The sequence below is a fragment of the Aethalodelphis obliquidens genome, unplaced genomic scaffold (assembly GCF_003676395.1).
Source record: "Aethalodelphis obliquidens isolate GAN/ISIS:26980383/991018 unplaced genomic scaffold, ASM367639v1 scaffold95, whole genome shotgun sequence".
NCBI classification, from domain to species: Eukaryota; Metazoa; Chordata; class Mammalia; order Artiodactyla; family Delphinidae; genus Aethalodelphis; species Aethalodelphis obliquidens.
In genome coordinates, this window is record NW_020838039.1 from 1,603,478 (window position 1) to 1,627,434 (window position 23,957).

Consider the following 23,957-nt stretch of genomic DNA (forward strand, 5'->3'; position numbering starts at 1 on the left):
GAAAAAAAAAACTTTCCATCGGTTTCTGGATGAGGTTGAAAGAAACTGAAGTCATATGAATAAGATAAGCCATTTAATCCACGCTTTGTCTGAAAGGACATAAAGATTTTTATCCTGGACTTATTCCAGTGGTAATCTCAACAGTTCCTCTGGGCTAGGTGTTGGTTGTCTGTCTCCTGGCATCATGATTTTTAAAAACAAAAAACAGAACCCAGAGGGGAAAAAAGGAAAGAAAATTACTGAAGCAGTAGGCAAGAGGCAATATATACTCTGAGGAAACAATCTGAGCTTCAAATTGCCCTGGGGATTACTGATACTATAATAAACACAGAGGAGAGAAGGCAAATAAAGATGGCCTTGCCCTTTATATCTTAATTCTGAATAAGTAAATTCCTTTTTTTTTTTTTTGGTCTTTAATATTGGGTAACAAACAGATTACTTGCCAGGATCTAGAAAAAGGGCCAAAGATCGTTCGAGAAAGTATAATTATTTAATATAACATCATGGTGGTTATAAATCACTTATTTAATCATATCAATGAGCACCTAAATTTAAGAGACTATTTTACTTTTCTATAATTTATTAAAAACCAGATTCTTTACAAAGAAAAGGAAACCTTACTAATGTCACCGAACCTCAAGTAGATTTAATAATCTTTTCTTTTTCCTGCATTATCTTTGTATGTAAGTTTGGTCAAAGTATAAACAAACTGCATGAGACTTCTAGGAAAGCTCATCTCATAAAGTGATTTACTGAACCAGCAAAATGAAAGAAAATATGTTTAATAACAAAGTTTTAAATAAACAGTCACTCAACAAGTGCCAGTATTTTTTAAAAATAAATACAAGGGACAGGCCAGATAAATATACATAAAAGAACTATTCTTGAATTTATTTTAAATAAGTATTTAATCTGTGCCAAGGAGAAAATTCCCTTTGCTTGTAAAATAAATGTGCTCTAATACCTGCTGAATTTAAAAGCATTAAGCATTTCGTAGTACATCTACCACAATTCTATCACATCTTACACAGACCACAATTCTAAAAGTTACAGTAGGAAACAATACGTTTATACTCATTTTGAAAACATGTAGCAGTCAGTGACTCTCCGCCCGTCTTTCTCCATCTCAATATACTTCTCTCGAAGTCTTTCTGACTCTCTCTCATCCCCTCACACACACACATGCAGTGAAGTTTTAAAAGTACTCTTCTGACTTTAATCCGGAGTCCTTAAACCAAGACTCCAACGTTTTGAGTGTTTTAAGGCACGGTATAACTCAACCACGTTTGTCCTAACTCCCAATATTCTTGCATTTACTGTCGTTCCTATGTTCTCCTTTTCCTTCTACACTTTCTAGAATGCAGAATCTAGGTGCCAGAGAAGAGAGAATACAAAAAATAGGCCATGATTCTGATAGAAACAACAAAAGCAACTCCTCTTGAAAATTGCCTTTAAGGGACAGGAGGGTCAATCCAGCAGAGGTAAATTATATCTCAGTTGTACATCAATCCAACTGTGGCCCTCCTGACTATTCCACACACCTGGCCCATGCCCCGCCAGGGAAAAGGCTCCTGGAACCTACTTTACTTTTTCTCTGACATTATCATAATCACATTGCCAGTTTGGGGAAAGGGGAGGGGCACGGGCCAATTAACAAAAATCCTTTGAACAAGTTCTTTAATTGGTATACAGCCAGCCAAATCCTCTTAATAAGTAGTATTATTAATATCGTCACGATAATGCTGTCTACCAAGTAGCATTAAATGAACCTGAAAAGTATTAGATTGGCCTCTGAGCAGGTAAGTCTTAATCTGAATCTGTTTTTCTCTCTTTTAGGCAAAACTTTTAAGAAGCATCTGAATGTCAGAAAATCATCTCCTTAGTAAGATTCTCTCAAAAGCGTTTTGTAGGACAAATAAAACAGTTTCTTCTAACTAGAGCACGGTCTTTAAAAACAAAAACAAAAACCTGTGAGGAACATAAATCACTGGAAAACTCTCTTGCTTCCTAAGTCTGAGTGTAACAGATCTCTAACTCATTTTATGACATAGTTCCTACTTTGAAAAGCCAAAAGGCATAACCTAAATTTAAATCAATCAATGAAGAGTTTACGCTATAACAACCTGAGGGTTCTCCCTGCTTTCTCGTTACTTCTGCCCAATTTCTGATCTCTCTTGCTGATGGAAGATACACTACTGCTTAACCTTAAACAAATTCTATTTTTTGAGGGGAAAAAAAAAAATGGAAACACTGTCATGTTCTCTAATTAGCCTTTCATCACATAAATTTACACCCCAGATAGATACGGACTATGTGACCACAAACTATGCTGAATAAATTAATGAGACCCACAAAGCTACAAGAACATTAAACATTAAAATTTATCTACTACACCTGCTTGCACTTAAGTAAGAACACTTCTAAATATTCCTAGACTGGTAGAAATCAATATGACATGTGCTAAAACTTGGGTAGGCGCTCCACAATCTTTTATATTTGACCTAAATTCTATTTGTCTGCCAAAAAACAAAAACAAAGCAATAAAAGCCAAAAGGGATGGCGGGAGGCGGGGGGGGGGGGGGGGGGGGAGAGGGGGAGAGAGAGAGAGAGAAGGGGAGGGGGGAATGCACACCTGTATACAAACATATTTAAGTTTTTATGCTGTCAATATCTTCGATCTGTACCTTTACTTTGGGAAGACAAAAGAAACCATCAATGTTTGCCAGTGATCCAGAAGTTCAAGAAGAGAGTTTGAAAGAGGGACAAAATATCTGACTGGTAAGGAATTGCTTATTTTAAAATGTTTTTAATTTCTTTAAAATGCACTGCCAGGGCTTCCCTGGTGGCGCAGTGGTTGAGAGTCCGCCTGCTGATGCGGGGGACATGGGTTCGTGCCCCGGTCCGGGAGGATCCCACATGCCGCGGAGCGGCTGGGCCCGTGAGCCATGGCTGCTGAGCCTGAGCGTCCGGAGCCTGTGCTCCGCGACGGGAGAGGCCACAACAGTGAGAGGCCCGCGTACCACAAAAAAAAAATGCACTGCCAAAAATGTGCTGTGATTTGCGATAGATAGAAAACTATATTATACTTTCTCTGCTCTTACTCCATTATTTTATTAGAAAGAGACAGAGAGGGAGAGAAAGGAAAATCCATAATCCAAACCAACAACCAGTGCAAATCTCAAGAGATATTCCAAGTCTCTAGGGGCAGCCAAAAGGAAAAAAAAAAAAGCCACACCACACCACCTGTTACCTGTCAAGTGTACACGAAGGGAGGGGACATGGGAGGGCTGAATGCCTGTGGCTAGAAAGCTTATTTACCTTGTTTGTAAGGGCACGCACACAGCAGCACTCAACTAGAGTTTATTCAGATCCTTCCCTTCTTTGATGTTAGCCCCTAACAGAGGAGGCAAAAGAGAAAACAAGGAGGGAAGGAGGGAGAGAGGAAAGAAGGGAAGTGGGGAAGGGAGGAAGTAGAAGGGGGGGAGAGAAAGAGGGGGAGAAAGAGAGGTTTCCCTTTGAGGCCTCGGTCTTCCCCACCTGAACCTCAGGCTTGCACTCACTGGTACTTACTGTGGGGCAGCTGTGCACTGGGGCACTTACCTCCGTGAACATGTCTTACTGCCTTCCTACATGGCAAAAAGGCTTTCCTGCTTCCATACATCCCCTTGCCAGCCCTAATCGGTGCCACTAGGTCACTGTATTTTGTGCTGGCAGCTGCAATGGCGGCCCTGATAGGAAAGAACTTTTAATCTCTTCCCTTGTACTGAACCATAAGCAGCAGCGAGTGCTCCCAGACACAACTCCCCTGGCTCTGCTCCTAAAAACGCTCTCTCAAGTACACCGTTGCTTAGCAATATTTGCCTTCCCCCTGTACATTTGAAATTGGCAACATCTGTCCCTTTGGCAGTTTTGACTTGTGCAAAGCACCATGCTCACAGTTTAAAAACACACACGGCTTTATGAAATGGGCAATCCTCCACTCTTCCCATCTCCCCGAAAACCAGGGATGTGGAAACCCCCCCCAAATGGCTTAATCTTCACTTAGCTTTAAAGGTCGATATAACCAGCTACAGGATTCAAAATACTGAAGCCAGCAGGAGATCCTATTAAACCCCACCTAGTAAGTAATGCTGTCTGTACAACTACACATGAGGATGTGTCTGAACTAAAAATCCCATTCAGCTTAACATTTTCTATGTAACATTTTCTATCACAAAGTATTATGTGTAAATATTTGTTAGTAAAATAAGATATAAAGGCAATTTATTCACAGAGTAGGTAGGGTAACTTTCATGCTCACATTATAGCCCAACCTCATAAACAAAAATACAAAGACAGACACACACACACAGACATGGATCTATGGCAAAGGAACCTAAGAAGTCTAGAGAACAAAAATTCATTTAAGTAATTCCAACATCATGAATTTCAAAACAAATGATCTTAAGTTTCCTAAGTTTTTTATGCATCCCTCAACATAGCCATCTTGGTAATTTACTGAGGTTACTCATTAACACTAAAAGTAGTTCATAATACTGTAATTTTATACATAGGAAAAAACCTAATAAAAATGAAACTTTTATAGGTAGTATATATGTTCTGCGTGTAATTTTACTTTATATATAGCACACTGACAAGAAATAAAAGTCAAAATATTAAAAGGCATAAAAGTCAACTAAGAATTGAACCATGTTCTGTGCATTCAAACTTGGGCATGTAGATATTTTTGTTCCTTTAAACAAATCAGGCTACAATTTTCTTTTTGGTCAAACCAATCTTGACATATTAGAAACACATGTTTTCAAAAACCTTTTATGGGAACCGAGTTCCAGCTACAAAGGGCAAGCTGACCTACTGCTCTCATCAAGTCTCTACCCGGAACTGACAGAAGCAGAAAAGCCTGGGTGATACCAATGGCCACTAAAAATACATCCAAAAGGTCCTTGACTAGATTTAACAATAGCCCTAAAATTCCATAACATGCTTGGATTCATAATCCTGCTTTAGCTGCAAACATGAACTCAACACCCTGAAACACACTTCTCACCATAGCTCATCACTAGCTACTTGCCCAGTTACATACAATAATTCCTGTGAAGTCAAGCTTTTTATTGCAGCTTATTGGAGAACTCTGTGCAGTCTTTGCAAATTGGGGAATTCTCAAAAACCTCAGATATTCCTCCAAGTCATCCTCAGTGGTTCTGGCCTTGCAGGGTAGTACTTATAAGCAAAGTTCTGAGTTGGACACACCAGCTTCCAGACTTGGCTCTGCCAGGGACCAACTATGAAGCTCACTGCATGAAAACAGCTTAAGCACAGTGCCTGATACACAGTACATTCTCAATAAAATACAAACATCATTTTTATTCAAATATTAATCTTACCATGACACACACGCCTCAGTCTTTTTTTCCTTTCTATCATTCTACTAAACTTCCCCACTTCTCCAACCCATCACACAAACACAACTTTTATTTAATGAACATCTAGGAAAACTTCCACTGGAAAGGGGAAAAGAATGCTAAAGGAATGAATGACAACAAATTTTATATCTTTTGGTAACTATATAGTACAATCCTTGCTTGCACCTCTCTCTGATTTATCTTTTTTGTTGTTTTTTTGATTTACCTTTAAACAGCGAAAGAAGCCATCACCTATTGGACACCTGTATCTGCAATATGTATTTAATAAATTCTGAATTAATGTGGGGAAAACATGATGATTTGTAGAGACTGGACCTTGGGCCCGGGGACTAGGGGATGGTGGGAGCCAGGGCAGGGGCTGTGGTGCTGTCCAACAGGCAAGTGCTGATAAGCCTTGAGGGCTTGAGACTGCGCTCACGTCAAGCCACCTATAGAACATGGAGAAAGTGCAAAAAAGCTTCCCATGAGACGAGTTCCAGGCCCAAGAGGAGAAAGCAAGAACTGGCCATTTAGCACTGCCCTTCTACATGACTGTTCCTTTATGAGGCAATGATGGGCCATTAGAAAGCCAAACCCTGGGGTTTATTTAACCAACTACTAGAGCATTATTGAGAATGTCTCCATTCTGAGGCTTCTGGCATGAGACCTGCTCTTAAGGATGAATGCCACGATCTATCCCACAGTGCCAATCAATAAATAATTATTAGGTCTGAAAGCAAGGGAAGTAAAACATAGGCTGTAATGCTCTTATAAAAATCAGCTATATCTTCATTACCATGCAGTGATGGTTCTACCCTATTCTGTCTGAAGAAAATCTACGGCCCCTTGTACTGTTTTTACTCCTGAAAATGTTCAGAGTTGAGCCCATTCTCCTTCAAATCCTACATACCTAAGAACTTGCAGGACAATCTGCTGGCATAGTCAGCAACACATGTCACACAGTATTATCATAAAAGCCTTCTAAAATAGATACTCCTCACTCAAAAATGTCTACAATATGGCATTAGCAGCAGGAGTAGCAGTGACAGCTGTCAGTAGTAGAAACATTTATTAAGCACCAGTTGGATGGAGGGGGTGGAGGAAGGGGGCAAGAAAATAATGAACAAAACTCAGTTCTGAACTGAGGAAAGTTTTCCAAGCATGAAAAGCCCCTTCATTGGCAAAGGCAAAGAAAAGTTTTAAGTCACGTCGAGGCATCAGCTTATTTTTCTTCTGTGACATTGCCCCATCTCTAACTGAACTTCCTAATTCTCTCCTCCATGACTCAAAGTCTAGTCTAAAACAGTTTTACCCAAACTTCAGTCAATTCCACACTACCCTGACAGTGATACCATATTGCAATACTACCTGTACTGTTTTCTTTAAATCAAGTTACTCTCAACTCACTTTTTTACTTGGCCTGATCCTAAGTAACAATATTTATGAAATCCTGGGTTTGATATGCTGGTGTATATATGTTTTCTAACTCACATTAAGATACATAAAGATTGGTGCCCATATACTCTCTTGGAAGTTCATGTACTAATCAATGCTATTTAAGCCAAATGCTGAATGGAACGTCTTGGGACATCTTGTTGATGTTTTTTTAGTAAAGCTGTAGTGATTCTCCTACCTTGTAAAATCATCCTACTTTATTGGCTTACACAAGTGTTGTCCATCCTTCACAAATTACATGAGAATACGCCTAACTCATGCCTTTCCTTACTGGATCTGTCACCCAGAACACAAAATTAAGATGTGCAATTCAGTACAATAATCTTTTTGCCATATGTTTCATGATGCCCAAATACAACTAAAAGCCCCCTATAGTTCTCACAACAACTAGTACAATTCTGGAATCCTGAAAATGCAGCAGGTACTCAATACACTATTAGTGGCACAAAATATTTATTCAAGTCTCTTATTTTAAAAAGCATCATATTTTTAAACATGAATAAAATTAAACCCATGATACAGAATTTCATTACTTCACCAAAACAGCTTACAGAAACACCATCAAACCAACGCAAACCATTAGGATACTTCTTAAGACCCTGGTGACTACTAAACATAGTTGTAAAGTCAATAAAGATAACCTGAAGATGGGTAATATACACTTTTCCCACAGTGTGAAATTTGCTTTTACTGTCAAGGGAAGGTGGAATATCCCAGTCTACTATATGCTAGGCAAATATATCCCATTTCATTTTCACAACAGCCCTGTGGTTCAGGTAGAAATGTCCCGCTTAATGGTGGAAGAAAATGAGCCCAAGTGTTCTGATTCCAGTTATTCATTAGAAACATTACCTCCCACTTAATATTTCCTTAAAGCCTTAATATTCAAAACTTTTCAGCTACCTAAACTTCAGATTCTAAGCTAAGGCAAAGAAATAAATCCACTACATCTACTCAGACATTCAGTGTTAAAATAACTATAATGATGTGATACAGAATCTGTTTATTAAATATTTACTATATGCCAATCACTGATCTAAGGGTTTCATAAACATTTTCTTATTTAAGCCTGACAACTACTTTAAGATTTTATTATTGTTTCTATTTTAAAGATAAGAAACTGAGGCTCAAGCAGTAATTTTTTTTTTTTTTTTTTTGCGGTACGCAGGCCTCTCACTGTTGTGGCCTCTCCCGTTGCAGAGCACAGGCTCCTGACGCGCAGGCTCAGCGGCCATGGCTCATGGGCGCAGCCGCTCTGCGGCATGTGGGATCTTCCCGGACCGGGCCACGAACCCGTGTGCCCTCCATCGGCAGGCAGACTCTCAACCACTGCGCCACCAGGGAAACCCTCAAGCAGTAATTTTTAATAGTTAAATAATTTGCCTGTGGTCTAACAGCTAATTCAAGGTAAAGACAAGATTCAAACCCAAATCTTCCTTAATCCAAAATCCATGCTTTTGGGACTTCCCTGGTGTCCAGTGGCTAACACTCTGTGCTCCCAATGCAGGGGGCCTGGGTTCGATCTCTGGTCAAGGAACTAGATCCCACAAGCCACAGCTAAAAGATCCCACAAGCCTCAACTAAAAGATCCCGCGTAGGGCTTCCCTGGTGGCGCAGTGGTTGAGAGTCCGCCTGCCGATGCAGGGGACACGGGTTCGTGCCCTGGTCCGGGAAGATCCCACATGCCGCGGAGCAGCTAGGCCCGTGAGCCATGGCCGCTGAGCCTGCGCGTCAGGAGCCCGTGCTCCGCAACGGGAGAGGCCCGCGTACCACCAAAAAAAAAAATAATAATAAAGATCCCACGTGCCGCAACGAACATCCAACACAGCCAAATAAATAAATAAATATCAAAACAACAACAACAAAATCCATGCTCTTAGCTACTACCTATAATGCCTAAAAGTCCCATCTAATCAGCGCTCCACCCCACCTCCCCAAAATCTTCAAGTATATCTTCCTACCCTCCAACAACATCCAGAGTTTTTAGCATTCTGTGGATTACATGTTCTATTATATACTTATTATTCATCCCTAGTTATAAAATTATTAAGACATCAAAATTCCCAGCAATGATATTGCTAGGAGTAAAAATGACATCTAACAAAAAAAGAACAGTTTGGAAATTCTCCAAAAACAATCACACTCCAGTTCTTAACAGTACCTTATACTAATTAAGTATACTTGTACAAGTATAGAAAATTACACCCTATAGAACCTGTACACTATGGAAACTTAACCATGAGTTGTCTATATAACTACAGGATCCCTATTGCTAAGACCAGTTCCTTGGCAGTGAGGGGGGCGGGGGGGTGGGGGGTGAGGGAGTCTCTGGAGTCCCCACAGGAGCCAGAGCCATTGTGTCCACCCTCCCTGTTGCAACCAATAAAAGCCCCTTCACAATATAAAAACAAAAGGATATATATGTTGCTAAGATCAAAGGAAGGAAAGCAGCTCTTGTTTGCTGAATGGGTGTTGAAAACCAACTTCCTATTAGTCACTATAAAAACAAGAAAAGTAATTTAGAATAAAAGGTACTAAAGGATATGCTAATGGACTTGGTATAGGAAACAGCATCACAGTTCAATTGCTAGAATTCAAACTCTTTTTTAAAAAAGAACCATAATATTTTAGAGTAGAAAAGAGCATAGTGACTATCCACTCCCTTGTCACACACAGAAAAAAAAACTAACCGAGCACATTTCTACTTGGTGACAAGGAGGATAAGAATCCATGTTCCACTGTTTCTGGAAACAGCAAAAACCTTAAAAAAAAAAAAAAGATGTTAAAAAGGTGGGGCAGTTGTCAAGTAGGCTAATAACCTTGTGGGTTTTTTTCTTTAACTAAAATATGAACAAGTGTCTAAATCACACATTTAAAGGTTTATAGGAAAACATCTTCACATTTGGAAACAAGGGCAAAAAGATAAAGAAACCAAGTAGGACCTACTTTATATAATTTCATTTAAAGTTTGAAAATCAACGCTTTTTAGTTTAATTAGATGCCATTAAACATGCTGCAGTATAAACCTTTCTGAAAAGATATGTCTTTTGCACGTCTGGGTTCTCATCTCTTGGCTTTGCCCAGAGCGAGGCATAATCACAAGGACAGAGAATCGATTCTGTACTTCTCACTCACAGGGCCCAGGCAAGTGACAGGAGGGGCGCAGGAGGGCTGGGGCAAGCCAACTGCTGTTCTTCAGGAATACAAGTCCTACGTTGCCAATGCTTCCAGCATTTTAAGAAAAAAAAGAATTAAAATCCAGATTTCAGTGTGAAATCTTACTAATTTTCAGATGTTGCAACTCAATCAACACACCATACAAGACACCTCCACGTGAGCGCCCTCCAGCACTGACTTTAAAGCTTCCTTCTCTCCCAAAGGAGGGAACAAGAGATTGGGAAACACACCCATTTTGAAGAGAAAGGTCTCTTTTTATGTGGAACATAGCCCCACATACAGAATGAACATCTTCAGTTCCCTCCAAGAGATGGTGAAAAGCACGCCTGCCTGAGGGAACAAAGCATGAGGCAGACTCACTGCCGACCTGGGATGGTCTCCTCTTTGCTGCACAGGCTCCTGCCAAAGCCTGGGATTGGCAACAGCGGCCTGACAGATCGCGAGAAACATGAACCAAGGAAGCAAAACAAACCACAGTGTAGTTATTTTATATGACTTGCACGGAATAAATCTGTGAACTATAGGTGAGTCATAACATAATAAAGGACTCAATTAGGTTCAGAACAACACCACCAGTGTTTTCCCTCGTCTTAGCAACTAATTCACTGGAATCTTGAGAGAACATAAGGGACATAAAGGACCCTGGTGTCTCTGTTTTACCCTTTACTGCAAGATAATTAATCTTACCAGAAAATTAAACCCAGGCTGCCAGTTGGGCATTTTCAGGGTCAATAATTCTTAAGTTACTAGGATACCAATTAATGATACCCAAGTGGTCTAGAGGAGCTACTGCCTCTACCCAAAATGGCTGGCTCATTCCCAAAAATGTGAATCACTCAATGGCAAAATATTCAAAATTGAGAATCCTTTGAGACTAACAGCAATTTTAATGTAAGTACCACTTATATATTTCTTTTATTTTTTTTCACATCTTTATTGGAGTATAAATGCTTTACAATGTTGTGTTAGTTTCTGCTGTGCAACAAAGTGAATCAGCTATATGTATACATATATCCCCATACCCACTCTCTCTTGAGACTCCCTCCCACCCTCCCTATCCCACCCGTCTAGGTCATCACAAAGCACCGACCTGATCTTCCTGTGCTATGCAGCAGCTTCCCACTAGCTATCTATTTTACATTTGGTAGGGTATATATGTCAATGCTACTGTCTCACTTCGTCCCATATACTAAAGGAAATCTGGTGTCTTACTTAGTACAGAGGAAAACACCTATATACACGACAGATACATAAAAAACCATTACTTTCCAACTCTTATAGTACATAAAACCACCTGATTAATCTCTAAACTCAGTACTGAAAAGCACAGCAAAGGCTGGAACCTTAAAGGCTGGAACTCTACTGAGAACACCTAGTAATAAGATTATGTTGCTTATTTTCAAATCCACACATAACAATACCTAAAATTACCTGGGAAATAAATAGGCTGAAAATGGTAAGTCAAACAATTCCTCTAAAAAATTATTGAATTTAGTGGCTTCTTCCCATCTAAGTGTCCTAAAATAGAAGATTCAGTCTCACATCAAATAGTTTTCCCCCTCTGCTCCAACATTTATTAGAGGTTATCTTTCAGACTCCAGATCAAAGTGAACAGGGTAAGAACTCTCAAGCTGAGCACAGTGCAAGAAATAGCCCCATTTTCCCCAGTCCTCACCTGTGCTATACACAAAGGACCAACAAGTGTGAGACAAATGACCCCACCCTCAAAGCATTTCCCACCTGGAGAAACACACAGAGGACAATGCCAAGGAGAAGTGCTGAGACTGGAGGTGTGGGCACCAGGAGCACAGGGGAAAATCCTCGCTAAAGGGCCTGGGTGACAGCAGGGGGGCTGGGAGACATGGGCAGGAGGGTCACAACCCAAGCCTGGAGAGACAAGAAAGCAACTGGAGGGCTTCCCTGGTGGCGCAGTGGTTGAGAGTCTGCCTGCCGATGCAGGGGACACGGGTTCGTGCCCTGGTCCGGGAGGATCCCACATGCCGTGGAGCGGCTGGGCCCGTGAGCCATGGCCGCTGAGCCTGCGCATCCGGAGCCTGTGCTCCGCAACAGGAGAGGCCACAACAGTGAGAGGCCTGCGTACCGCAAAAAAAAAAAAAAAAGTGTTACTCAAAGGGTTATGACTCCACAGAAAACACACTGTGTGGCAGAAAGACTACTGGAACTAGAAGTTAAGGGTCCTGGTTTCGTGCCCCCAGCTCTACCACTTATGAACTTAAATCATTAAACTTCTTAGAGACTCAGTTCCATGGCATGTAAAATGGTGATTCGTGCCAACTGCCCTGCCTAACTCACGAGGTTGCTGTGACAATCAAGAGGGAATAAGCAAGTGCTCTGGGAATTAAAAGGGGGGGGATGTATTGGGGGGAGGCAGTAAAGTATTTCCGAGAGCATAAGCTTTTATAAAATGAAATATTTACACCAGGGGTTGCCAAACTATGGGAAAGCTGCTCTTCAGGGGTGAGCAGGATGCCCCTGTGCCATCAGGCAGGGATGGGAAGGGCGGTCGGTGGCTCCTCACCTTGGCAAACCAGTTTTTAAAAGTTCAACAACCCCCAAGCAAATGCTTTCTTTCCCTAGGCTCTTCATTTGTCTAACACTTGAAAATCAAATGTTTAGGGCTTTATTCACCTAGAACATCGTAACTGGGCATTCGTGATCCCTTTGATCTGATCCCACCCACATGCTCAAGGGTACTCCAATACACGGGAGCCTGTTTCGGGTCTTCCTGTCTCCTCAGCAACTCTACCTGCTCATTTTGATAGCCCTACCTTGTTCCTTAAAGCCCAGCTCAAATTTTAACTCTAATCACTCCTACCACCACCTACTGAGCTCTTCCTATGTACCCAGTACTGTTTTAAGCACTTCATATGGATGACTCTGCATCCAGCAGCCCCACAGAAGGATAAACTGACAACACAGTGAGGTCAAGTTCCTTTGCCTCTACCAGATCTCCTTGAACCAAAGGCCCAGCTACCCCTACTAAATCTTGCACCGTTTCTTGCCTCTATGTCTTTTCTCTCAATCCTTTAGCCTGGAATGCATTTTCGTCAATACCCAACCAAAGTGCTTCCAAAGTCAACTCTAAAAAAAAATGAAAAGCAATATAATGTAGGTGTCATAGTTAAGGGCATGGATTGGAGCCAAACTACTTGGATATGGATTCCAGATCCAGCACTTAAGGCCTGGGTAAACTTGAACAAATGAATCTTTCTGCACCTCTGTAAATCTCTCAGTAAAACAGCCACAGTAACAGTGCTTACCACCTGGGATGGCTGTGAGGATTAAGTTGATTCACATAAAGCATTTGGAACAGTTCCTATCACAAAGTGCACTAGAGAACAGTGTGAGCATTATATGACTATAATTAGTAGTTCCATATTACCTTTTCATACTGATTATACTTTGTATTTTTTACACTATGTAATAAATGTACTGTCAAGTGTCTTTCTCTCCTATCAGCTCCCCTCTGTATCTAGTGGGTGTTCAAATATTGTTGACCAAAATGGCAGAAACCTAGAATGCAAAAAGTGAATCCTTCTATGACTAAATTTTTCCTGACAGGAAAGATTTTTTTTAACATTTTGTAAGAATGTCCAGATTATTTGGTAATAGGAAAAAAATTTTTTTTTCCCCAAATTAACATGTTCTCAGGCATGAGGAGAAAAAAATGTTGGAAGTAACATACACTCTAATTATAGCGTGAAATTCTATTAAAAATTTCTTCTCTAAAATGCAATAGCAAACGTTTGCTTTGGGGTAGAATATTTAAAAAATTGAGCTGCAAGGAAAAGAATCCATAAAGCCTGAGCTGGTAAGAATGAGTACGGGGACTCTGAATAGCACAGAATATTTACTTTCCTTTCTTAATTCATACAGTGCAGTTCAAAGCTTCGATCTTGCCCAATATGAATTTTCGGAGTTCTATTTTTTGTAAATTGGAACAAAAAAACCCTAAGGTGATTTATCTGAGGGACAGAGCTAGAAATAGGACCTCTAATTACTTAAATACTAAGGCCCCTAGATTAAAACATTAAACCTCAAAACCTTTCAGCCAAAGGGATTAAGGAGATTAGAATGGGCTTGACAAATTACCACAGGGTTAGGGGGATGGAAAAAAGCAGAGAAAAAGTAGGCCAAGCTTAAATAGGGAATAAAATGAAGTTCAAGAGAAATCTAATGGTGTGTGTGGACCCTGAACATCTGGCAGGGGGGAAAAATGGTCGACCTAGGGCTTTCAACGATTAAAAAAGGAACAATATCAATGTAAAACTAACTGCTTAGAAAGTTCTTAGAAAATGTGAACACACCGCAGAGTTAACCTTGGAAAATGATTTTCAAATAGATCTTGGCAAATGGAGAGGAGAAATGCATGGCCAAAAACAAACAAACAAAAAAACAAACTTGTTATGATAACATGAACCAGAATCCTCTCTTAAAAAGAATTCGGCTGAAATATCTCATGCATATTGGCCACCCCCACCAAAACAGCCCAAATCAAAACCACTAACTCAGTCGCCAGCAGGACTCCCCTCGGAATATCTGGTTTTCTGTCCCTGAAGATTATCAGTTGGCTGAGAATAAAACACAATTAATCTAGAGAGGAGCTAAAATGACTCGGGTGGCACATGAGAGCCTGGGAGAGCGCACAGCCTGGAAAGATTCTGAAGCGGTGAATGTCTCCATTCTGGCAGAGGCACAGCATGAGGGACCCAGGGGGGATCCAATAACCCTCCACAAACATCTCAAGTGTGAAAACAACAAGGAGGAACAGGAATTTCTTATCCTGGTACCAAATGTACTTCTGGCGTTTTGAGAAGGAATGGAAAGTAAAACGTACAAGGAAAGCAACTCCAATTAATACCACCCAAAAAGATGTTCCAGGTTCGATCGCAGGCTTTCTTCTTGCTTCTATAAACAATTCTGTTCTCTGCACTAACCCATTTCCAGCAATTTCTGGAGCTCTTCCAAAAATATTTTGCCTATATTACTTAAAATGTTTCCTTCAGAGTTTAAAGTGTTTCTTCAAACTCAAAAAAAACTTGCCAGGATCAGGAAATTAAAGGTGGCAGCATCTACTCTGCTCTAGCTGGTGAAACTGAAAATCTGATTTTTCACCAGAATTCTCCAGTTTGTAAATATTGGCTCAGAGGGAGGACAAAAAAAAAAAAGAAAGAAAGAAAAAGAAAAAAGAAAAACACATTATACAGGCAAAACAAAATAGTCTGCAGGTCCAGTCTAGCCCTCAGGCTGCCTGCAACTTCTGCTCTAAAACTTCTGTCAGTCTTTTGCCACTATTTTTAAACTTCTATATTTAGATATTTTGGGGTCTAAAATTTAGCCATCCTCCAAGCAGATACAGGTTATTGCTATTCATTATTTCTTGTAGATAGGACGTATTCTGCCCAGACACTCAACATCGTTAGGGAACTGTGCACACAGAAAACCTTGCTATCATTTTCCCAACAAACATTTAAGTCACATAGGTCTGCCCAAGTTACCTGAGCTCTAGCTCATGGAATCTAACTTAAATTTCCAATAAAGAACTACTGCAATAAAAACATTTTTAGAAAACTGAGTGAAGAAGCTAGATAAGGCTGTATCAGAATCTTACTTTCCCCATGAGCTTGAAAATGTTGGGGACCCAAAGAAGAAAAAAAAAAAAACATGAGCTGTAGAGGAAGAGTGTATGTAGTTCCAGGGGCCCTATTCTCTTATTTCTTCCCTGAGGCTTCTCTCACGTCCTGCTCAGGACAAGTAGTCCCATCAATTCAGGTGATCATTTTGTCTGAGGGCCCACAAGGGAGACTCCAGAACCAGTGGGAAGGGAGCCCTTCTCTAACTCCTTGTGGCCTGTTATCAGCTCTTCTGGAACAGTTTTCATTTCCAGGCTCTAGAAGAAACCTCATGAGAATCAGCTACAGGTACTTGAGCCCACCTGTATACTTGCTGAATCAATCTCCTACGATGGGACCTGGGAATTTTTATTTTTAACCATTTGTATTTTTAACAGGCTTCCCCCAGGTGATTCAGACTTGCCACCAAGTTTCAGAATGAATGCACAGAATGAATGCACAAATTCCATTTGACCTACAGTACTGGGTTTAGAACCCAAGAAAACTTATAATGGTCTCTGTATATCATGTGGCATAAACCACTAGCATATACTTTCCCTCTGCTTGGAATACTGATGCTGTTTAACTTCTAACACACCTACTGTAGTCTGAATATTTATGTGTCCCCAAAATTCAGACCGAAAACCTAACCCAAAGGTGATGATAGTAAGAGGTGGGGGCCTTTGGGAGATGTTTAAGTCATGAGGGTAGAGCACTCACTAATGGGATTAATGCCTTATAAAAGAAGTTCCAGAGAGAAAGTCCTAGCCCCTCCCACCATGTAAGGACACAGCAGGAAGGCACCGGCTGGGAACTCTGAAGAGAGTCCTCACGAGACCATGACCATACTGGTGCCTTGATCTTGGACATCCAGCCTCCAGAACTGTGAGAAATAAATTTCTGTTGCTTACAAGCTACGCAGTCTGTGGTACTTTGTTATAGCAGTCCGAATGGACTCAGACAACCCCTCACATTTTTCACTTCTACTCACCATTCAGGTCTCACTCAATACTTCCCCAGAGAATTCTTCCCTAAGCTCCTACATTCTAAGCCACAACACCCCTTTATTAATCTTATAATAGTTTATAGATTCCTTTATAGAACTTGCCAAAGTTCTTACACATTGATCTGAGTGGTTACTTAAACAGAGTCAGTTTCTAACTAGATAATTAAGGTCCAAGAGGACTGGAATCATCTGGGGTTTCCCCGCCATTGTAACCACCCCCCATCCCCAGCATTAGGCCTGCCATACAGTAGGTACTCTAAAAATTTTAGTTAAAAGTTGCTGAACTGATGATATATATGGGAGAGAGGGAGCTTAACTATATTTTGAGTGACTCATCAGCAGGATATACACCACCGACACACCGAAAGTGCACCTCTTGAAGGGTTAGATCATTTCATAATGGGGAAGTTCCTCGTTTCAGGATTTAAGATAAGAAAGCTAAATAAGAAAGTAGGAAAGATTGTTTGCATACATGAATGCAAAGTGAATCACTATCACAGTTTTCCACTGTGGATTACTTCACTCTATTAGGCTGGCAGTTTATTGAAAACGGAAGGCATAATTTAAGAGTTGCCGTGAGTCAAAGTAGTCCAACAATGAATTCACAGCTGCAGGTGACACCTGAGTCTTGGAAATTAGGTGGAAGGATTTGGTATCAGAAAATGTTCCCAAATGATGTCATGAGAGGCCACAAGGAAAAGAGCAATTGCTCTGCAGAAATCAGAAACCATCAGGACTGAAAGCCAGATTTCTCTGGAGGGCAATGGAGTAGGGCCATATAAGGAAGTAGAAGCAGTAGCAAATTTAAATTGACGGTAAATTCTGCTAGGATCCAGTGACTTATTTGCTTAAATTAAGGTAATTGTATTATTTACACGTACACTTCAAACCCTAAGTGAAAAAACAGAAACCTATAACTTCCCCTAATTTATAAGCAGATTCTCAAGTTTTCAAGATGATCTTCAATTTCTGCTTCTGAAGACCCAGCAGGACCCCATTTCTTCCCGCTCCTGCCCTTGCCACAGGTAAAGCTAAGCCAGGGAGGGCCTGGTTTAGGGCCTTCTCAGCTACACCTGCCTGGTCCCAAAGCTTTAAATACCCATCACAGGCAAACACAGCCCAAATTTATTATTCCCAGTATTAAGATGAGATTTCTTTTGTGTTATGATTTCTACTCATCTTGTGTGAAACTTACAGGATTTAAGCTATGTTAAGTAGTTCAAAATGGAGTCCCAGTGGCCAATGTGAACTTCTGTATTAGTTGTTTTGAAAAGTCTACCATAGGACTATGAATGTCTTAGAGTAAGACCATTACACCCACTGATAAACTCCTTAAAATGAGCCCACTGAGCTGAGCAACTGAAGGTTCTTCCCTGGAGGACCCAATTTCCCCCTGCTGAGAGCTGTTCCACGTGGGCACTGCTGGAGGCTCTGTCCAAGCAGAGGGCTACTTCGCACTCAAGCTTGTCCCGAGACCACTGCTGGACCGAGACGGTTGCTAGACAGACCGCTGCTTGTGCTGAGACACCCCCTTCCCGGACTTCTCCTTGGAGTGGTTTGTTACTCTCTTGCCTATTTTCCTGACTTGACTAACTTGTGCTGTGTGCTAACTGAATGCTGGCTCCATTTCGTTTATCTCCACTCCTGTGATTCTTACCCCGCCACAAACATCCAAACATCATTTTCCCTGGGCTGATCTACTACTGATGACTGCCAACTTGTCATGTCTACCTGGATATATAACAGCATCTCAAACTTAGTATGTGATCCATCCAGAGCATCCTGGTTTTCCCTCTAAACCTGTTCCACCCAGGTCAGCTCCATCTCAGGAGCAGGTATCATCCCACCATCCACACCTTTCCAGTAGGACCTTCCTTAATGCCTCACTTTCCCTCGCACCTCAGGCCCACTCCCACCTCCAGTCAATCACAAAGCCCTATTACTCCCCTGCCCAATATATTTGGAATCTATCCACTTCTCACCATGTCCACTGCTATTATCCTACGCCAAGCCATCGTCATTTCCCACCCCCTAGCTGGCCTCCCTACTTCTGCCACCCTTGCCCCTCCAAGCCATTCTCCACCCAGGAGCCAGAATGATCTTTTTCAGAAAGAGAAAGTAGATATATCACTCCCATGCTCAAGATCCTCCTATGGTCTCCATACATACTTAACAAGCAGAGGTAGAAAGATCACAGAACTGAGAATTCTAACTCTGGCTCTGCTACTAACTAAACTGTAGCAAAATTAAGTGACCTCACCTTTCTAGGCTTTATTTACAACATGAAAGGGCTGTAGGTTTACCCTTAAAATTCTAATATTCTAAATCCAGTATACAATTTAATATGCCCACCTCAACTTAATCCATTTCTCCCTTTCAGTAAAATGCCTATCTGCCTCTAAGCACATCCACTCCAGTCCAGGGTCCACACTCAGGAACGCTCACACAGAGATGCCTTGGTTTTCCTCTCACTCCCATTTGTTAACTTCCGGTAGAAAGAGCTACAAGGAATCTCAGCCTTCCGTTTGGGCAATTCGGTCTCTGATGTGGCAACTCTACAGCTGGAAGGCATCCATGTGAGATCGTGGAGTCCTGGTTATAGCCTCAGATGGGTCATTTCAAGATGCTATACATCTTCCAGTTGACACAAAACTAAAACCAACATGCCCAGAGAAAAATCCAGTGCACACTGTGTGCTCTAGCCTCTATTTAGTCAGAATGTTGACCTTTTGATAATTTTTTTCCTGTAGGATTTTAGGAAAGACTAAGTGTTAACAGTGAGCATCACTTATCCCAGAAAGGAATACCATTATTTAGGAGAACCAACTAAAATACACAAACCAAGTGTTTCCCATGAAGTGAAAGGACAGAAAATAGCAAGGAACTCATACGTATGTGGCTTGAGAATAAAGGAGTGCCAGACAGACAAGATGACTTTCCCATCTTGGTCCATTTTTTTAAAATACTGTTTGATGGAAGCAGTGGGGGAGGGGAGCAATGAAACAAACCACAAAACCCACACACTCAGAATGCCAGGAAAGAAAACCTCCTAGGACTTGCCTTAGGACAAATTCAGCAAATAAAGGAAAACCACTTAGCTATCCCCATGCCCCTTCCCATGGCTCTACCAACAGCCAACTTCCCCTTCCACCCTGGCATTCTCTATCCTTCTGCCCCAATGCCACAAGCAGCCCAAGATATTGCTACTATTCCGGTTCTATATTCAGAATTTACCTGCTCTGGGGTTAATTCCCCACTTTTGCTGTCCCCCACCTCTATGCTTTCCTTTGACTCACCAGAATATTAAAATCTGACAACTAATAAAGAGCCCGCATGCCACAACTAAAGATCCCACGTGCTACAACTAAGACCCGACACAGCCAAAAATATATATATACTTTTTTTAATTTGAGATTTTTAAAATCCAATCTACATGGTTTTTTAAAAATGCTTTTTTAAAAATATATTTATTTATTTTATTTATTTATTTTTGGCTGCACTGGGTCTTCGTTGCTGTGCACGGGCTTCTCATTGCGGTGGCTTCTCCTGTTGCGGAGCACGGGCTCCAGAGCGCAGGCTCAGTAGTTGTGGCGCACGGGCTTAGTTGCTCCGTGGCATGTGGGATCTTCCCGGACGAGGGCTTGAACCCATGTCCCCTGCATTGGCAGGCGGATTCTTAACCACTGAGCCACCAGGTAAGCCCCTACATGTTTTTAAAACCTTAAAAAAATAGCCATTTTATTGGGTCTACAAACAGAAAATTAATGGTAAGTCTGTGAAACATGAGATCTTACTAAACCAAATCTAAACGCTCGCCGGAAAGCACCAATATCCCTGTTTCCCAGACTTACTCCCCCTTCATTACAAGTTCTTTGCCCAGAGCCCTCCATCTGCCTGACCCCTCAGCTCCATCCTCCCATGCCACCAACACCACCCAGGGGCTCCAAGGCAGTTAGCACCACAGCTGCCACTGGCCTCAGAACACTGATTAGAGGCCAGAGGGAGCCATCATGTTAAAATGAAGGTTGACTGCAAACACAGGCCGAAGATGAAATGTTTACATCTACTCAATTGTTGACAGCAGGTCAAAAAAAGCCAAGAAAATCCCATTCTCTTACCACATCTATGAATGATTTTGTTCAACTGTCCACTCAGAAAATATGCAAGGACCATCTAATGTGGTCCTATGTTTGAAATATGTATTAAATCTGAGAAGCTGTAAAACCCTGGAGAAATCTCAACTCACCTTATCTTTTTTTCACCAGGAAAGCAAAAGGTTAACCGGGATCCTCTAACCTAAAAGGTCTACCAGAAAACCTGTTGGCTGAATTTACATGGGTTCACTGTCTTAAGGCTGATGTTTGAAACTTTCTCTATGCACCTAGTAGCAGACAGTTCTCTGATTGTTTCACATGTGTAGGCTGATCTCCACGCTAGACTGTCATCTCTCTGGGGCAGGGACCAGTACTTCCCTGGCATCCCACTCTGTGCTTATACATATGGTTGGGTATTTGGTAGGCAATGCAAATATTTGCTAATTGGTCTTAGAATTGTTTTAAAGCAATTTTTAGTTGCTTAGTTTTCTTTTTAAAGAAAACATGTTAAATTGTCCCCTTACCTTTTTTTTCTTTTTAAACTAGGAAAATATAACAGACCTTATTTGATAAATAAAGAAAATTCCATTAAGTTCTTTCTGAATTATAAGGTAGGCTGACTGACCATAGGAGGTGGGAAGATCTCACTTTATTCTTCTCCACCTTCATTCTGTTCCCTACCCCTACCACCCAACAGAGCACAAAATGTTCAATAAATGGCTCATTGCAGTGAATCTGCATAGCTTACAGGGTTATAGGGATTGTTCTGCCATCTTGGTCATTTCTACCACGTGCTTTACTCCTTTCCAATTTTTCCTCAGCCTCCAAACCAGTCACATTCTGAAGACATCCAGAGACACTCCAGCTCAACAGCTGACTATGGACAGAACCCTAACCTCTTCTAAACCAAAAGCTGACACCACAAAGGAACAGATTTTCCTCCTTCAAGATAAGGGTTATCTTTCCAGCTATGGATCCTGGAATTTTTTTTTCTTTCTTTTTTTAAACCTTAAGGAATTTTGCCTTCTAGCACTATGTAAAACTGATGTAAAGCTGGTATCTGGATGCACATACAAGTCTTTGAGGACTGGATATGCAAATTAGAATGTTTATACAATTGATGTAACTCAACCACAGACTTTACCTTAACAGATAAGCGCTAAAATAAATTCACTTCAAACATTTCACTTTGCACTACAAATCTGAATTTGAGTAACCGGTGTTAATTTAGAATTTCAGTGATAGAATGTGTGCTCTGATTCTTCTCATTCAAACACCACGTTGCCATTTGTCAAAGGAGCAGAAAAAGGAATTTTTCCTTTGTTTAAAAAGATAAAGTATGTTGTTTACTTGAAAAAGCCACAGTTGAATAATATTCTATATTTGTGACTCTCTCAAATGAGATGTCATCACACCTCCACTCTTCTTTTGTAGGTGGTAAATAAAATATATTAGAACAGAAATTCAGTTTCACAGTTTCTTATAATTTATAGGGGACAAATCTTTAAAAATTAATACTCCTCCAACATTTTGACCTATTGTTTTCACTTTTTTATGGTTTGGATCTCAGGAAAAACTAACTGGGGCTGAGGAAGTATTAACCAAAAAAAATTTTTTTCTTTACAGTGTCTTTAAAGAAGTCAGTGTTCCCCAAAGCCCCCAAAAATCAAAGACAGCTCAAAACCTTCCTGAAACTCTCATCCTAGAAATGTCCTCTGCCTCAATTGGGTTGTGGGTTGTATAGGTGTATCCATTTTTCAGGTGTATCCATTTTTCAAAACAGAGCAAACTATCCTCTTCCCGTCTCTATATTTTACTGTATGTAAATCATGGCTCAATAAAAAGATTTTTTAACTTTCTACAAATCACATTTCAATATCTGTCATCAGTAATTCACTTCAGACCTGAGTTTCTTGTGGGTCAACAAGATCCTAAAGCCAGAAAGGAATCTTCCTGAACAAAGGCTACTGACACCCCTGCCCCTAAACCTCCAGAAACTTCCACCTCAAATCTTTCTTCACACTGGAATTGCCTCAGATACGAACGTCCACTCACCTCGACTGACTGAGAAGGCATTTTCAGCTTAGTGAGCTTGGCTTTGGCAGGCACTTTTAAGTCTGTTTTTTCGAAACTCTGTTGTCGGTAGTCCTCCGGCAGTGGTTTCAGTTCAGGAGACTCACTAGGAGCCTGATCTTGACCATCCATGGGCCGGACATAAGCTGTGGGCTTCTGCTGCATTGCAAGGCTTTTTGAGGGGAGGGGGGGTGGGGGGAAAGTCTGAGAAGGTGGCTGGGGAGGGGCTACCCCAAGGCTGGCAACTGCTACTGAACTGTCTTGAAGGGTCTCTTTATCATGGACCTTTACCGGTAGGTCCTTGGGAGACTTGGCCGGACAGTAGCCTTTATTGTTACTGTTACTGCTGTGAACCTTGTTGCTTCCTTGCGTCCTGGGAAGAGTCTGCTGGTTGGAATGTACAGGTGACAAAGGGGGGACTGGGGAAGGCAAAGAGAACAAAGGAGAAAGCTCCCTCTCTGGAGCCGAGTCTGTCATTGAAGCACAGTGGTCTCCATCAGCCCCGCGGTCACCCTTTTTGTGATGACTAGAGCTGTACCCCTCCTGACCAAGGCGATCTTGGGTCATGTGCTGGGTGTCCGGTGGGCCATAGCTTTTGACATGGAGACCTGGCATTGGTTCCATTCTTGGCTGCGCCATCTTTGGGTTGTGGCTAATGGTACCAATAGGAAGTAGTCCAGAGGCAGGAGTATTAATAGGCTGGTGGTGGACACTAGTGTGGAAGGAGTGAGATGGAATGCTGCTCCCCTTCTCAGGAAATGAGGGGTATCTTGGCTTTCCCAACCTATTTTCAGAAGCATCCAAGCGTTGAGGGTGGGACTTGGTACTAAGGAACTCCTTCACCTCTTCATAGTTTCCCAGCATGTTCTGTATTCGACTGGATAGCTCATCACCTTTTTCTGTCTAAAAAAAGAAAAGACAGCAGAGTTAGATATTGAGGGGGAAAAAGAGGGGGAGGAAAACCATTGTTTAGTAAACCATGTTACATAATGCCATTAGAAAAGAAACACCTCAATTTAATGTGTAACACCGAATTTAACATGCAATTTCGACTCAATTCCCCTGCTGAGAAGCCTGCCACGGACAAATATTACTAAATACAGGAGACGAACATTAC

At 41.2% G+C, this 23,957-nt stretch overlaps 1 protein-coding gene across 12 annotated transcripts in view; it reads right to left on the minus strand.

Moving 5' to 3' along the window:
- AFF1 (ALF transcription elongation factor 1) overlaps positions 1-23,957 on the minus strand; it is a 207,507-nt gene that overhangs the window by 67,631 nt on the left and 115,919 nt on the right. For 11 of the 12 annotated variants that reach the window (XM_027095842.1, XM_027095846.1, XM_027095841.1 and 8 more), the window contains one exon: positions 22,823-23,743. In XM_027095842.1, the coding sequence (XP_026951643.1) occupies positions 22,823-23,743 (921 nt within the window). Of the gene's footprint in view, positions 1-7,035; positions 7,097-22,822; positions 23,744-23,957 lie in introns of those variants that run through there. The other variant, XM_027095850.1, reaches the window with a different exon arrangement.